The sequence below is a fragment of the Panthera uncia genome (assembly GCF_023721935.1).
Source record: "Panthera uncia isolate 11264 chromosome C1 unlocalized genomic scaffold, Puncia_PCG_1.0 HiC_scaffold_3, whole genome shotgun sequence".
In the NCBI taxonomy this organism is placed as follows: domain Eukaryota; kingdom Metazoa; phylum Chordata; class Mammalia; order Carnivora; family Felidae; genus Panthera; species Panthera uncia.
The window spans coordinates 58,154,793-58,172,969 of NW_026057584.1; the positions used below are offsets into that span (position 1 = coordinate 58,154,793).

Consider the following 18,177-nt stretch of genomic DNA (forward strand, 5'->3'; position numbering starts at 1 on the left):
AATAGAAAATAAAGGAACTTTAGAACTAGGAAGGCTATTAGAGGCTGCCTGGCTCAATTCCTGTTCCTTACTGTAATGGAGTAAGTACTTGGGTTCATTATCTCTTTACTCTTCTTTGGTCTTATCAGTAATCCAGTCCCCTCACTTCTCCTTTTGTGATGTCTCTCAGGCCATTTCCATTCTTTTCATTATCATCACTCCAGAGTATGTATGTCTTTACTTCCTAGAGTCTAGGTTCTTCCCAAAGTCTTCTGCTTTTCTTGCTTCCAGTCTTTCAACTAATCCTGGGAAAGCTTCCAGATTACATATCCAAAAACAATGTGATCATCATGACACATTCCTGTCAAAACATATTTAATGGTTTTACTGTGGTCAGAGGATAAGGCCCAAACTCTAAGACCAACCTAAGGAACCTCCTAGAGGTTGACCTTAACTTACCTTTCCAGGTATATCTTCATGTATTCTCCTAAAAGTCAAAACTCAGTATGTATTTAGTTGAACGAATCTTCATACTTGCTAAACAGAAATCCTTTTAGTCTTGAGATAGTATATTCAGAAGATTAAAAAAAAAAAAAAAGTAGCCAGGTTCAAAGGGAAAATATAAGGCCATTAAGAGTGAAGGTAGAGAACAAAGGTGAAGTGAGAACAGGAGTAGAATGCATGACTTTTCTATAGTTTCAGTTTCCACTCATTTTTCCTGCTTAGTTTTCTGAACTTTTAACCAATCCTTAGCTTACTGTGATTTTTCAAGTTGAGCCATACAAATTTGTTTCTTTGCACTAAAACTACCAAGATGATAGGAAGACACTGAAGTTGCCAGACTGAAAAAATTTAAAGATGCAAAGTAGAGCCTGTGGAGATATTAAATGTAATATTATAAATATCTTAAATTTGAAACAATATTGACTCTGAAAGACTAATACAAATACAAGCTTTCATCAGGTTTAAAATGGAGCTCTATATTTGGGACCACTTCATTTCAAGCTCAGGAAGTTTTCCACCAATATAAGGAATTTCCTCTCACTACACTAAGGGAATATGCATGTAGTTTTCCCACACAACAAAAACACAAATAGAGACTGGGCGCTTGCTTATTGTATCTAAATTAAACACAGTGCCAAAACTACATTTTAAGCTCTGATTTAGGAAGGTCAAGGTCGCACTGCCTTGGGAAAGGGGAAAGGCAAGATTCTAACCCAGGTCCTCTTTTAAACTCTGTGCTATCAAATGACTAGTCAAACCAACACATGAATTAGCGGGTCACAAGAAGTTGGGAGTTAGGCGGTAGGACGAGATGCTTCCACACCTGAATTGAAAACGACGAAAACGAGACTGGAAAGGCGCCCACCGCAGCCGCCATTTTGCGAGAGCTGAGTACCGGAAGTCTCGCCGCGGGAGTCTAGCAGTTGGGCGGCTAGCAGCCGGCGGCGCGGGGGCGGAGCCAAGGACCGAGTGTTTCCCCCACCTCTCGGCGGCCGAAGGCGGTGCCTGAGGGCGGGACCAGAGACCCAGCGTCTCGGAGGCTCGCGGCGAGGGAGGAGCCTAAGGCGGGGCCGAGGACGTGTGCTCGGCGGCTCGTGGCGAGGGGCGGGGCTTGAGGCGGGTCCAGGGGTCAGGAGGCTCGGAGGTTCCCAGGGCGGTGCAGCTCATAGACTTGAGGCCGGGGGCGGAGCCTAAAGGCGGGGCGAGGCGTGGCCGCGCGGCCGGCGCGGGGAGGAGCTGACCTGGCCACCGCACACCCGCACCTCACTTTCTCGGAACGTGACAGAGCTGCTGTAGTCGGCCGCCAGCAGCCCGCAGCTCTCAGTGGAGAGGGCTGGGGTGGGAGATGACGGTGATTTCCTCCCTGGTTGGCCCACCACGAGCATCGACTCCCTTCTCGTGGCCCAGGGGCTGCAGACATAGCAGGTGAGATGGGGCCCCGGGACGCGAATCTGCCCGGCCCAGGCTCGGCCTTGCGTACCCTTGGTGCCCCCATCCCCGCCCCTCGGGTCTGGGCAGGTGGGCAGTGCCCCGCCCTTGGCACCCTGGCTGCGTGCAGTCAGCTGTCGGCGCCTGTCCCGCAGCGTTCGCTTTTAGGACCTCCGGAGCCACCCAGGAAGACTTAACATAGGGGAAGGGACAGCTTGTCCCCTCCAGTGACAGACAGAACTGCCATACCCCAGTTTGAGGAGCACCTCATTGCACGTACGTCCACGCTGTCATTCTCGGACTCTTCCTTTTATCCCGAGGGGTGGCCTCAGTATCTGCTCTGGGAGCTCCTGCCCAGCTACCTAGAGCACTGCACCGAATTTTCTTCCTTACCCCGTTTTGGAGCATGTCAGTTACCACGACGTTGTTAATCCCATGTCCTGAGGAAGCTGAGGGACCAACTTTTTATCCCAGGCACAGACCCCATTCTGCCTTTCCGTTTCCAGTACCGTCTGCCCAGGCAGCTGGTCTCTGGGCAGCCTGTTTGGTTAAGGTCCCTCCACATCCTTATCTTGGAGGGCCAAAGTCTGTGCCTGCTGACAAGGGAAGAGGCAGTGCTCAGCGCTCCCCACCCTGGGTCTCTAGGGAGGACATTTGGTCCTCTGCAAGTAGGTGGGAGTGGGTGGATGGTGTGACTGTTGATGTTGAAGAGTGCTTTAATAGTACCGTAGTATATTATGCTTTTCCCACAGGATCGTGGATATTGGGTGTGTGAGAACAGACAGTCTAAGAGTTTAAAGCTTTCTCTTGGAAATAAATCAGAGCCCCCTTCCCCATTTTCACTTAATAGTGGCAGTTGTTTACAGTCTCAGTGGTTCCTTCACGTTGTCAACCAAATATCAGTGGCTAGAAGTGGTTTGTGTATAGCATTTCTCCACTCCCCACCCCAGTGAGTGGCCAGTGAGCAGTCTTTTACTATGACAGGTCAACTTGTTTGTTCTGTTAGCAACCCCTGTTTTTAATGAGATGGAAAGACTGGATGCGATTTTTTAAAAACTTCCGTTGCTGTGGTTCCTGTTCATTTTAAAAGAATGCTTTAAAGAGCATATACTCTTCCCACTGCGGGGGGGGGGGGGGGGGGGGGGGGGGGGGAGGGAGAGGATGAGAAACCTTTGTAAGTGCTTTTTGGTGGTTTTGACCTTACCTCTGTTAGCAAGTATTGTTTTTATAATATGGAGGAACATTAAAGGAATCTTTATGGGTAGGGGCAGATTACTTTTCAAAGTTTTTCTTTTAATTTTTGACTAACTGAAAGTTAATCATGGGCAGTGCTACAACTATTTGACCATCACCTTGAGAAAATGAAGAGCTCTCCCTTCCCTGCTATAAACTATTTGAGAACAAACTGAATTAAAGTGAACTCCTCTTAGTTTGGAATGAAACAAAAGTTGATAACCTATGACCCATCCCATTCTCTCTATTGTTTTTTTTTTTCTTTTAGTTTATTTTTATATATTTTGAGGAGGGAGTGGGGTGGGGAAGAGAGCTAGAGAGAGAGAGAATACCAAGCAGGCTCCACACTGCTAGCACAGAGCCTGACTCGGGGCTCGATCTCACAAACCACACCCATCTCTCTATTTTAGTTGGAGAATCTTTAATACCAAGTCTGAAGAACTGGCCTAAGACAATGAATTATATTTAATTTGTTACTGTTCTTAGGACCACAATTCCTGATAGCAGTTGCTACCATTTCTTGAAGACCTACAGTGTGATAAGCTACTGTGATAAGCTGGGTGAACTTACAAATTCTGAAGTGTGAACTTATAAAATCTGTGTGAACAATAAAATCTCCACTCCTCACAATATCCCTTTAAGGAAGTGTTTACTCTCATTTTACAGTTGAAGAAGCTAAGGTTCAGAGAGGGCACTTAACTTGCCCAAAGAGTTGATAAGTGAAAAGGCTCAAAATTGGGTTCAGGTCTATTTGACTCTTTTAATTGAACAGCCACTATTTGGGGCGCCTGGGTGGCTCAGTCGGTTAAGCAGCCGACTTCGGCCCAGGTCATGATCTCACGGTCCGTGAGTTCAAGCCCCGCGTTGGGCTCTGTGCTGACAGCTCAGAGTCTGGAGCCTGTTTTGGATTCTGTGTCTCCCTCTCTCTGACCCTCCCCTGTTCATGCTCGTCTCTCCCTGTCTCAAAAATAAATAAAACGTTAAAAAAAATTTTTTTTTTTAAAAAGTTACAGCCACTATTTTAGTTAAAACTGTTAAAAAAATTATTGTAATACATCGATATGTGAGTGTGGTACAAATAAGGGGTAATGACCAGTATGAGTTATTAATATTCCAGGCAAAGAAATATAGGGAATTTTAAAGAAATAACATAAGACTGGACAAGTTTGTCATCTTATTCTTTGGCATTGCCTTTTCAAGTCCACACCTGTTAGGGGCTCCAAATGTTTAATACCTTTGTTTACCAGCTCTTTACCTCAACTAATGGTACCTATCCCAACCATTAGCTTTCCCAGAATATAATTTGATGCTTATTTGGTAAACTTCAAGTATGTGATTATTATCGGTTTTGTGGATATTGACCACTCCTATCTAATCCTGGTAGAACAACACTTGTCTGGATCCAGATTACATGTAAGGTTTTTAAATGGTTCAGTTCATATGAGGGTAGCACGGAGAAAATTGCCTTGTCCACACCCCATGTATTAGTTGTTGCTGCTCTCTGGCCTGCTATCTGAGTCTTTCTGATGTCGTGTGGGTGTTTGAAAACTTACCTCTTGGCATTGTAAATTTCAGAAATCGTGAGCATTTTTACTTTCTACCTTATATAAGTCCACTTTAGATGGTTAACCCAGAATAATCACTTAGAAATTGGCAATTGTCACCATATTAATTTTGAGTTACTCATGAAAGCTGATTAGTTGCAAAGTGGCCCAAACCTCATGTTCATTGTGTCCCTGGCAGCAAGAGGGGAGTCTAAGTATTGTAATGCTAGCATAACAAATTCTTTCTAGCTTTAGCATTTTCTGACCATCTTTAGGACATTTTACAACACACATTGTGTTCTTTAACATTTTAGCATAGTTTTGGAACATTTTAGAACATATTTTGTGGTCATGGCCTGTTGCTATAGTGAAAAACTTAGAATACTTTATCATTCAGAAAAAAAATATATTTCTGTCCATGAACTAGATAGTTCCTGAAAGAGAACATTGGTCCACTAAAAGGCGAAAGGTTTGAGGTGCCTGGGTGGCTCAGTTAAGCGTCTGACTCTTGATATCGGCTCAGGCTGTAATCTCACAGTCATGAGATCGAGCCCCACATCAGGCTTCGGGCTGAGCGTGAAGCCTGCTTGGGATTCTCTCTTTCCCCCTCTCTCTCTCTGTCCCACCCCCATGCATGCTGTCTCTTTCTCAAAATAAATATTAAAATAAATAAATAAATTTATTAAAATTAAAATAAATAAATAAACATTAAAAATAAAAGGTGAAAGTTTTAAGAGCAGATTAATATTTTAGTCATTCATCAAAATAATATATATATTATATATATATAAGTATATATATTTATATGTAAATATTTCAGTATAAATATATTAGTGCCTCCTGTGTGCCAGGCACTGTGCTAGGCATTAGGTATACAACAGTGAGCAAGAACATGCAGAGTCCCTACTTGTGTGGCACTTAAAGTCTAGTGAAAGAGATAGACATAAATCAAATAGTCACTCTAATGCATAGCGTAATTACAAACTGCAAAAAGTAGCCTACGGGTAAGGAATCTGATTCTATTTGAAAAAGACTTGGCTATGGGGTTAGTGAAGCCTTACCTGATGAAGAAACTCCTGAACTATATGATTTAGAGGGTGAGCAGGTGTTACTACATAGAGAATGGCAGGTAGAGAAGAGAACATTTTAGACTGAATAACATGTACAAAGTCCCTGTGACACAAAGGGAACTATGGGGCATTCAAGAAGGTAAATATCTGATGCTAGTATAAAAGGAACTAAGGGTAGCCTGGTAGGATGCCATCATTTTTTTTTTCATTCTCTTTTATATACTACCAAAAGTTAAGTGATTACTTTGTGCCAGATGTGATTATAAGGGACTTGAATCATCTCAAATCCTAGTGAGGTAGATAGAATTATTGCCATTTCACAGATGAAAAGATAAAGTTGTTATGTGGTACTGTACCATATTTTTCTTCTTGTCCTGTACTCAAGTATGACCACAGGCTAGGCAGTACTCTCCTGTCCAGTATGTAGCCTTGAGAACTGAAATTTCCAGGGAATTTGGATGCAGGTGGACATTCAGGAGAGACTCTGTGGGCCCCAAGCTCTTACCCACTAGGTGGAGCTCAAGTGTGGATCATGGGAGAGAGCCATGGGGTATCACTGCAGCTCTCGTATTTGTGGATCTTATCTTAATCATGTCTGATACTGAAAATAGGACAGCAACATAAGTATTTTGAGCTGACCCACCATTGAGAGTAAAGAGGTTATCGTTAGCAAACACTCTCGCCCCCTCCCCCTGTTTTTTCATTGTAATTTTTCTCTGTTGGTTGTTGAAGAAAGTGTACATATTTGGCCATTTGATAAGTCTAGGTTTGCCAGTGTAGGCTTTCAACTAGAATTCGTCTTCTGATTTATTGTCACACTGAATCTTTTTTCCTTTCTTTCCAGAGATCTGGTTGGAGTTGGAGGGTGAACGAAAATGAATTCTTTTTCCAATTTACCTGCAGAGAACTTAACCATTGCAGTCAATATGAGCAAAACTTTTTCCTCAACAGTGATGCATAGATTTAATTCCACTAATGACCCACCTTCAATGTCAATAACAAGGCTTTTTCCAGCCTTACTAGAATGCTTTGGCATAGTCCTTTGTGGCTACATAGCAGGAAGAGCCAATGTCATAACATCAACACAGGCCAAAGGACTGGGAAATTTTGTCTCCAGATTTGCACTTCCAGCTTTATTATTCAAAAATATGGTTGTACTTAATTTTTCCAATGTGGATTGGTCTTTCCTATATAGTATCTTGATTGCCAAAGCTTCTGTATTTTTCATTGTATGTGTCTTAACCTTACTGGTTGCCAGTCCTGATAGTCGATTCAGCAAAGCTGGACTATTCCCTATTTTTGCTACACAAAGCAATGACTTTGCATTGGGATATCCTATAGGTAAGTTATTGTACTTTTCAACCTTTTCAAAAATGCAAATATTTTAGGAGGTAGCAAAATTTAATCCTTTAATGTATCTAAGCATTTGTTAGTGATAGATATTTATTCTTATATCTAAAAGAATCTCTCGGGGCACTTGGCTGGTTCAGTCAGTAGAGTATGCGAATCTTGATCTTGGAGTCATGAGTTCAAGCTCCACTTTGGGGGTAGAGTTTACTTAAAAAAAAATCACAAAGCCTCATTCCAAACCACTGTACTTTGTACTACCCCACAGTGCCTACACCCAAAAAGGAATAAATCTTTTAATAAAATTTTAAAATCTCTCATATTTTTTCTTAACTATTTCTTAAATTAGGCTTAATTCTATCTTTCTTCAACTTCAGAGTTTGAAGTTCCTTCAAGAGTCGACCTAAAATAAGTAGTCATATCCAAATAAACTTTATAAATCATCTTTCTAATATATTCTTTTTCTTCTCAATAGTCACATGAAAGAAGTTCAGGTCCAGAAGGGATCAGATTCTGATTTAAATTATATAAAAAAGATAGACATATGTGTGTATAAAAATAGTTATTGTTAAATGTTATCAGTGGAAATGTATGAGTGACTTTTTCTTACCATCTAGAATACATATTGTTTTATATTAAAGCTTGTTTTTGAGCTTGTTATTCAAAATGTCAATTTACTTCAATTGAGTTAACTTCTTGTTTAAGAACAAAAATGGTGAAGGCTTTTTTACCTTTTCAACTCTTCCTTCGTAACCTTTCCAACTCTTTAGGCTGCCTAATTTTATGTTTCTATGTGTGTTTTCCTGATAAAACATACCAATTTGGGATATTGAGTTATCTTGAACATATCCTTTTTTTTTTTTTTTTAGAACACCTACCACTAAGCAAATATCTCCTTAGTAGCTACTTTTTATATTTTTATTTTTAAGTTAAAAGTTAATGTTGTGCTTTGACCATGTATCATAATGTGAGGACCTGAGTATTGTGGATAGAGTCATTCATTCATTCACTCATTCATACGGACCTGTTAGGTTCCAATGATTGTGCCAGCTGCTGCAAATACACCTGTCAACAAAGTTCTTGTACATATTGAATTTACATTTTAATGTGAAAATAACATTAAAATTAAAATAATATCAAGTAATGGCAAGTACCATAAAAACAAAGTTGTTTGGATAGGAATGAGGGGGTCAGTAAAGATGTCTCTGATGGTATATCTTCTGAGCAGAGACTGAAAGAAATGTAATGAAACAGACAACTGAAAACTACGATTAACTTTCAGATTCCTTATTCAGTAGTTTTAAAACTCTCCCCACCCCCCAAATTGTTATTATTTTACCACTGGCACCAAAAGGATATATTTTCCTTTTTCTCCTCCTTTGGCCCTCCTTCATCTTGCTTACCAGGAATGGAGCTAAATCTTCGAAACTAAATAACTGTGAGTAAAGCAGGAGGTTTGTGAGAGAGGGAGAGTAGGCTCTTCGATGACTGGGCTATAAATAGAAACTATATAGGTGTTCCTTTAAGGATACTGAATTTTAAAATTAAGGATGAACCAAGCATTAAAATAAAAACTGGAAATAAAAGAGCAAGGAGTTAACATGTTTGTCCATCTCTTCAGGAGCATTAATAATGTAAATTTGTCAAGGTATTTATGGCATAAGGACCTTACAAGTGGCTTGGTATCATAGTGTTAAGTATTTAACAAATATTACATTATCTTAATTTAACTATAATCTAGAAGTATATAGTTTCATGCTCTCATAGATTAGTAAGTCCATAACTAAACAGAACTAACGTTTGTAACTTTATAGAGTATTTTCTCATATATTTATCTCATCTGAGGTAGGGCAGATATTTGTAATCCTCATTTTCAAATAAAGAGACAGGCTTACAGGGATTTGATTGTCTTATCCCAGGTCACACAGCTAACAGGTGACTGAGATCCAAACCTAGGCCTCTTGATTCTAAATCCTGGGGCATTCTCTTATGCCACACAGTTATATAACATGCCCATGTAATCTTCAGATAGACCTAACTAGCCTGTGTAACCCGTTAATGTCAGAGAGAATCAAAGATACATTTGACCATGTATTATAATGTGAGGACCTGAGTATTGTGGATATAGTCATATATCTAAAAGTGTTCTATAAAATGAATAGCAGTGGAAAAAGACCTATTAGATGAGCTTATCCATTTTTTAAAAATATAACTTATTGTCAAGTTGGCTAACATACAGTGTATACAGTGTGCTCTTGGTTTGGGGGGCTCATTCCAACAAGTGCCCATCACCCATTTTCCCCCCTCCCTCCCCCCCCCCCCCCCCCCAGTCAATCCTCAGTTTGTTCTCTGTATTTATGGTTTCCTTCCTCCCTCTCTGTTTGTAACTATTTTTCCCCTTCCCTTCCCCCATGGTCTTCTGTTAAGTTTCTCAAGTTCCACATATGAGTGAAAACATGATATCTTTCTCTGACTTATTTCACTTAGCACAATACCCTCCAATTCTATCCACGTTGCTACAAATGGCAGGATTTCATTCTTTCTCCTTGCCAAGTAGTATTCCATTATATATATAAACCACATCTTTATCCATTCGTCAGTTGGTGGACATTTAGGCTCTTTCCATAATTTGGCTATTGTTGAAAGCTCTGCTGTAAACATTGGAGTACATGTACCCCTATGAATCAGCACTCCTGTATCCCTTGGGTAAATTCTTAGTAGTGCTATTGCTGGGTCGTAGGGTAGATCTATTTTTAATTTTTTGAGGAACCTCCACACTGTTTTCCCGAGCAGCTGCACCAGTTTGCATTCCCACCAACAGTGCAAGAGGGTTCTCCATTTTCATTTTAAGACAGAATCTCCAAATCAAAAATGTAGTCTGCTATTTTCATCACTGTTTTCCTTATATCCTACACTAGATCATTGAATCTGATAATAATCATGTTCCTAGCAGTGTGCTAGTCCAATTTTACTGATGATTATCCTTCTAAATTTTGAGTTCTCATTTTTTGTTTTCAAATTACAAATAATATAAGATCTCTTGTAACATTGGGTTGTAGACAGTACCTTTCCAGAAACCAATAGCATAAACAAAAGTGCTTTCTCACATATCTGCAGATTGGAAGGTAGGATACAGAACTGTAGGGCTGTGTATGTGCTCCAATGGGCTTATTTATTACTGCTTCATGCCCATCTGCCTTCTGGACTTTTTCAGGATAAACAGAGAAGACTGTGTCTCTACAGAGAAGACCCTTTCTTTCTGTTTGTTATGTGGTGTCCCCCAAGGTATTGCCACTCTCTTGTTAACAGATAAGCATCATAGGTTTTAAAAAATGTCCTTTTAAAGACTGCTTTTGTTGCACAATACCAGTCCAATTTACAGGTGATTCAGGAGAAGGTGGATAAGTTAATGAAAGAAAATTAAGGACAGTCATGTTTCCTTTTTCTGTATATTATGACAATTATAACAGTCTATGAAATTACATTAAAATGATTTATCTATATTCAAGAGACAGAATGCTACAGTACATTTAACAGACTAAAAGAGAAGCTTGCCATTTTTAGAACAATTCTTTTCAAAGGTACTTTAAGAAATATGAGTCTCAGAGGAAACCAAGAATCTACCAAGAAGAAATGTTGATTTCAGCAAATCAGAAGGTTCCCTACCTCTGTCATTACAAGATACTAATAATGCATAGTTAAGTCCTATAATTTATTCTTCTAAACAATGCTGATAGTGTAAGTACCCCAACTAATCATAATTATGCTCTAGTGCTTGAGCTGTAAACAGAAAGGAGATGAAGCATTTAACTATATGCCATTAAATAATAGAATGATCTTGTCTGGGTCTTAGTGTTATTTGCTAGGGATTGAAACCTGGCAGGAATCAAAATAGGAGCCACAGTGGGTGGCTAATTTTGTCTTAGTTCCTCATAGTGGGATTCTCTCCTCCCGCCCAAGAGCCTTATTTGTAAGTATTAATTAATTAGAACTTAATAAGGGATATAATTATTAGAAATCGAATTTGTTAGTATAGTTCACTACTTTCATATATGTTTTTCAGATTTGAAAAACCATCTTTCAAAAAAAACCATCTTTCAATTGGTAACAAAAGCACTGCCAGTTCATAGATAAATATATAACTTTAATTATGCAAATGAATGGCAGAATTGGACTGAAATTTCCATGTTGAACCTTATTCTTCTAGTAATTTAGCAATTATTTATTCATTCCCAATTTTTTGCTCTCTCCCACTAGATTGTACCTTTTTTTGGCCTTCATATACCTGTTCAACTGGTTTAAAATAATAGTAATCTGCTTTATAAATACTCGGAATAAGAAAAAAGAAAAAAAAAAAACCTGTGTACAAAAAGAAACAGGTTTAAGAGATAACAATTAGATATAAATTGCTGTGTGTTACAAAATGCATTTTTAAAAAATTTATTTTAAGAGAGAGAGCACAAGTGGGGGGGGGGGGGCAGAGAGCAAGGGAGAGAGAATCCCAAGCAGGCTCCAAGCTGTCAGCGCAGAGCCCGACGCGGAGCTCAATCTCATAAACCATGAGACCATGACCTGAGCTGAAATCAAGAGTTAGATGCTCAACTGACTGAGCCACCCAGGCACCCCTACAGAATACATTTTTACTTTGAAAACTTTGACATTCATTGATATGTTAATTCCATTCAGCAAATATTTTTTGGATTTGTTCAGCACCATGCTGGGGACTGGGGGTTATGACAATGTGCCTTCAGGGAACTTGGAATGTGGTGAGAAACAACTTCTATGAAACAAGGTGCCAGAGCCATCCAGAGAGGAGACCCAGGATATAGACTGAAGACCTGGAGGAAGCATTGGTACCTGAGACAGGCCTTAAACTATAAGTAGGATTTAGGTAAGGAAAGAGAGACTTCAACAAATTGGGGAATGATGATCAGCGTGTAGAACTTGTAATTATGACCCTGGTGTTTGTCCGGGGAAACTGTGATATTAATCGCCGGTGGAGGCTTTGCACGAAAGAATAGTGAGCGATGAGCTGCATGAGGAAGGGACCCCTTGTGGAGACTGGACTATGAATGCCAATAGAAAGGCTTTAGAGTGATTCCCGTGGAAGGTGAACACTGTGGGAAAATCCTAAGTTTTGAAAGGTAAGATTTAGAAGATACTGTCGACAGTGAATAAAATGGATCAAGGGAGTGGTCAAGAAAAACCAAAAAAGAATATAAGTTGATAAACACATTAATCCAATTCTGAGATTTTTGACTAGTGGTTCAAGAGGAGAAAATACAAAAGATCCTGCAAAAGAAGAAAGTACGTGGTCATTGCTTAGCCATAGATAATGATAGGCTGCTGCTCAAATTCGTATTGAGCTCTTAGTTTTTATTTTTGTTAATGTTCTTTTATTCATTTTGAGAGAGAGGGAGAGAGCAAGAGACCGTAAGCAGGGGAGGGGCAGAGAGAGGAGAGAGAGAATCCCAAGCAGGCTCTGTACTGCCACCGCAGAGCCCAATGTAGGGCTTGAACTCAAGAACCATGAGATCATGACCTGAGCCGAAATCAGGAGTCAGACGCTTAACCGGAAGGAGCCACCCACGTGCCCCTGCACTGAGTTTGTTAAACAATCTAAAATCCATTTTCCTATGGTGATTAAGTGCAAGCATGCTGGCAATGGTAAATTTCTGGAAAAAGGCCTTTACTTAAGGGGATTTGTGTGATAAAAGTGGTCAAAGGAAACACTTTGTGCATTTTAGTGGCCACTTGGGAAAACTCTTGTACGCAGATTGAAAATACAAGGCTTTCCAAAATGTGCTCTCTGTTTTAATCATTGAGTGGTGAGCAGGTATGGAAGCCTTTCTCTTTGAGATGCAATATCTAAGTAGAAGTGTAGCTGTCTAGAAATAGTTATCAAGAGTGCTGCTTTTTTTTTTTTTTTTTTTACTTAAAAGATAAAATCTTATGAAATGTGAAAGAACACCACTAAGAGATACAGATAGATCTCGTGTATCTAATTTGGAAATTAGTGGACAGAATTTGTGATGTTTTATGTAATCAAATATGTTTTGTTTAGCCACTGCTTCATTTCAGAGGTATTATAGACCTCTGTAAGTGCTTAGCTAAAAAAAAAAAAAAAAAAAAGGAATGGAATCCTACAAAAAAGTAGGTATTAGCTCATGAGAACCAGGTAGGCTTCTAAAGGTTATACAATCTAGTTATGTAACTTTAACAGGAAAGGTGCATGACATTAACTGAACTTATGTATCCTGAGTAAGTAAACAAATACAGTTTCCTACCTGTGAAACTTTATCTTAATGTAAGTTGAGAAATCTAATCTTTTACATTTTTGCACATGATTGCCTCTGTCTTTGCGAGTGATTGTGGCTGTTCATTTTTTTTTTAATCTTTCTTTCTCAACCTCAAATCACTTATGAATCAACCTTTATATGTGGTAGGTTGAATTTCAGAACTCATTGCCAAATATGTGCCTGGAGACCGGGTTGCTTATTCTAAGGCTCTGTGTTGGTCCGATCACCCCCAAACCGGACCACTATCCCTCATGTCCACCAACAAACTGCTTGAAGTCTGATCCAACCCACCCACCCCCTTCCAAGGAGACTCATTTTATGCACTGGTTAGGTTCTAAAGTCATGCAGTCAAACTCTTGAAAATCTGTTAAGTCACCCGCAGAATACAGCACACATACTTTGTATATATTGTACCATTTCTCATAAGTCTGACACAGCCAGATTTTTTTCTCTAGCATTGTTGTTCATCAATGAACAAGTGAAGTGATTAGTTTGCATTTGGGAACATGCTCAATGGGGGGAAAATGAGGCCTTTGTTTTCCTAAGAGAGCATAGTTGAATTTGTGTTAATTAAATGTGCTCTACTGTGTACTCAACTGTATTCTCCTCCCAAACATTCCTTAGATCACCTTTTCATTCCTAATTCTTCAACATCTACACTGGGTTTTCCTAAAGGCATTCATTCATTCCTTCTTATTCCTCTCAAATGGAGACCACTTATTTTCTCTTCACCTGCATTCTATATGAGCAATGGGAGGCAGAGCTGGCATTCTCATAGGCTCCTTGTACCTCTGCCAGGCCATTACTCTCTGCTCTTTTGCAAGAACTGCTTCTTTGGGGTTCATGCTGCCTGCCTCAACCGTTCATCCTCATTGCTGTCGTCTGCCGACCTCATTCTGATCACTCCTCCTCATTTAGTGAAGACTTTAATATCTGGCTCATTGTCATCCTCTCCACTCCCAAGTTTTGCCATTATCTTCTTTGACTTTAGCATCTGTGTGAACTACCCATTAAGTTCTCTGCCCATTCAGTTCCCTGACTTCATTGTCTCCAGTGATGTTTACACCCTTTCAGCCATCAATTCCCACGCCACATCTGGGATCTAGTCTTCTGGGAAATACTAAGTTCAGTAGCTCACTATCTGACTTACTCTGAACTCCTAACCTTCCAACTACTTGTCATTCTAGGACTTCGTAGGGACCTCCAGTCCCTGATTCCTCAGCTTTTTATCTGAGAGCCATCTCCCATCTTTACTTCTTTTCCACCATAGCTTGGACTCTATCCTTTCATTGCTCATATTTTTGTTCACTGTCTCCTCCCCTCTCCTCCACCCTCTGTAGTCTGGCTTCAGTTCCCCACTCCAGTGAAACTCTCTCAAGGGAACCAAAGTACCTTGTTGCTCTTATTACTTAAATGTTTAATCTCTTACTAGATGTTTTCTTTTAATAATTCTACAATTCTGTCCTTTTATCGAGACTACTCTTAGCCTGTACATAATAAAGATTAGTAGGTCTCACTAATGATAATTTTTTAAAGTTGATTATCATTTTATAAGCTAAATATCATTTAATATAGTGTGTTTTTCTTTTCAGCTTTATTATTAAAATTTACTTTTCCAAAGTAGGCTAATGAGGTCATTGTGCACTATTTAGATTAATTTAAAATGTTATAATTAATCATGGAAAACATTATATGAATAATTTATTCATGCATTTCTGTGGTAATCATTTTTGAAACAATTTTAATTCATGTTTTGCAGTTGAAGCCTTATATCAAACTACATACCCAGAATATCTCCAGTACATTTACTTGGTGGCACCAATATCTCTTATGATGTTAAACCCTATAGGGTTTATCTTCTGTGAAATCCAGAAGTGGAAAGACACTCAAAATGCTTCTCAAAACAAAGTGAAAATTGTAGGACTTGGACTTCTGCGTGTTTTACAGAACCCAATAGTGTTTATGGTTTTCATTGGCATTGCCTTCAATTTTATTCTTGATCAAAAGGTGCCTGTATATATGGAAAATTTTCTTGATGGACTTGCAAACTCTTTTTCTGGATCAGCTCTATTTTATCTTGGTCTTACAATGGTGGGAAAAATAAAGAAACTGAAGAAGTCAGCATTTATTGTACTGATTCTTCTCATCACAGCTAAACTGTAAGTTTCACTTACTTAACTTGGGGACTGTCCTCTGTGAAAGCCTTATTTAATCAATTCATTAGATGTGTCTATGACTATTTTCTCCTTTAAATAATCTGAGAGTAATAATGCCTCCTAACTGAGTAGTTGTGATTTGAAGGAAAATGTGATGTTGGTATATTGTGGAAAGTTATTTCCTTATTCTGTGTAGATTATTCTTCCCATTTTCCTGGCAGAAAATGAAAACTATTGGTTTCTCTTTAACTTTTATGTAAATTTACTTAATATCTACTAACGTCCCAGTTGATCATATTTTTAAAGGAAATTTTACAGGATTTCTAAGTTTTCTAAATCTTTTAAAACCCTATTACTCATGAGGAAAACAATGATTTTGAATATAAACTTTTTTTTCATGAATTTGGGGAAAATATAATTCTGTGGATGGTTGAGCTTTCTAAATATAGGTAAGTCAGTACAAATGATTATTACCAATCCTCTGATCCTAGCCTATCAACTAAAGTTTCTTTTATCAGTTTCTTAGTCAACAGTTTTTCAGCTTACTTAGCTCATTGGCCATGGAGTTATATTTCATGGTGCGGGTGACATAATTTTACTGTGACACTACCCCAAGGCACTTGGGGCATACTTAACTATTGAAATCAGCTCTTGCATAGACAATTAAATTCACAAGAGCAGTGCAATATGAAATAGCATCTATATTTTCAAAATAATAGAAATGAATATAACTTTTGAAAATTATTTATGGTGTGGTATTCTTCTTGGAAATAAAGAATTAATTAGTATTGCCACAGTAATAAATATGGTTCTAATGATTGTCAACTTCAACTTATAAGTAGAATTTAAATATTCTCATTTAAAAAGTCTTTTTTTTTTAAGTTTATTTATTTATTTTGAGAGAGAGAGAGAGAGAGAGAGAGAGAGAGAGAGAATCCCAAGCAGCCTCCACACGGTCAGTGTGGAGCCCAACATGGGACTTGAACCCACAGACCGTGAGATCATGGGCTGAGCTGAAATCCAGAGTCAGACGCTTAACCAACTGAGCCACCCGGGTGTCCCCAAAATCTTTTTCCTTAAAAAATTTTTTTTTCTTGGTCTTTGATCCCTATTAGATATCTTTATCTATTTTTTCTAATTAAAAAATACATGTAAGAGCAGTTCTTTATTCTATATAGAGCATATCTCTAGGTGCTACTAGGACAATGTTATCACCTGCCTGGCCTTTTTTTTTTTTTTTTTTTTACTTCTTTAATGTTTATTTATTTTTGAGACAGGGAGAGACAGAGCATGAACGGGGGAGGGTCAGAGAGAGGGAGACACAGAATCCGAAACAGGCTCCAGGCTCTGAGCCGTCAGCACAGAGCCTGACGCGGCGCTCGAACTCACGGACCGCGAGATCATGACCTGAGCCGAAGTCGGCCGCTTAACCGACTGAGCCACCCAGGCGCCCCTGGCCTTGTTCTTTTTAAGAACTTCATCAGCTCAGCTTCCCTTACTTATATGGTCTTTCTATGGAATCCTGAAGGATCTGTTTAATCACTGACTCTTCACCAAGTCTGGATTTCGCCACTTCTCTGCTCTGCTTCATTGTTTCAGTTCCCTTTGCCAAACCCTTTTGTCTCTACAATGATGCAGAAGTAATTGTAAGATACTTATTTTTCTGTTGGCTTTCAGAATCTAATTGAACAGCAATGTTATCAATACCTGAATACGTTTAAACCCCAAATCATAATAAAGATCAGGGTTTTTTTCCAAAAAGAAGTTTAGTAATTTTCTTGAAAAAAGTTTACTCAGGTTATCAATCTTTTTTCTTTTAACATTTCAGTTTGTTAGTAAAGAAAACAAGAAACAGCAGCTACAGCTACAACTTTTACACATTTTTTGTAAGAAAATTATTTGTAGAACAAAAACTGAGTTTTCTCCTCCTAATCTCTGATGTTGAAAATATTTTTATTTTTTTATTAAAAATTTTTAATGTTTTTATTTTGTTTTTGAGAGAGAGACAGACAGACAGACAGACAGAGCATGAGCTGGGGAGGGGCAGAGAGAGAGAGGGAGACACAGAATCCGCAACAGGCTCCAGGCTCTGAGCTGTCAGCACAGAGCCCGACACGGGGCTCCAACCCATGAACCCCAAGATTGTGACCTGGGCAGCAGTCAGATGCTTAACTGACTGAGCCATCCAGGTGCCCAGAAAGTATTTTTAGAATGTTGTTACACTTAGGGACATCCGGGTTGATGCCTAATCAACATCAGTTGATTAAGTGTCCAACTCTTTTTTTTTGTTTTTAATGTTTATTCATTTATTTTGAGAGAGAGAGTATGTTTGAGCAAGCAGGGGAGGGGCAGAAAGAGAGAGAGAGAAAGAATTCCAAGGGAACTCGGTGCTGTCCGCGCAGAGCTCAACTCAGGGCTCCATCCAGTGAACCACGAGATCGTGACCAGAGCCAAAATCAAGAGTAGGACACTTAACCAGCTCAGCCACCCAGGCGCCCCAAACATCCAACTCTTGATTTCAGCCCGGATTATGATCTCACAATTGGTGGTGAGGTTGATGGAGCCCCACATCAGTGGCTGTGCTGACAGCATGGAGCCTATTTAAGATTCTCAGGGC

The 18,177-nt window shown here is 39.2% G+C and overlaps 1 protein-coding gene across 1 annotated transcript in view; it reads left to right on the top strand.

The window, feature by feature from the left end:
- The first annotated feature begins 1,698 nt into the window (after positions 1–1,698).
- GPR155 (G protein-coupled receptor 155) overlaps positions 1,699–18,177 on the top strand; it is a 47,935-nt gene continuing 31,456 nt past the window's right edge. Inside the window, exons 1-3 of the mRNA XM_049616022.1 lie at positions 1,699–1,908; positions 6,603–7,099; positions 15,164–15,563. Of these exons, the coding sequence (XP_049471979.1) occupies positions 6,634–7,099; positions 15,164–15,563 (866 nt within the window). The 5' untranslated portion in view covers positions 1,699–1,908; positions 6,603–6,633. The remainder of the gene's footprint in view (positions 1,909–6,602; positions 7,100–15,163; positions 15,564–18,177) is intronic.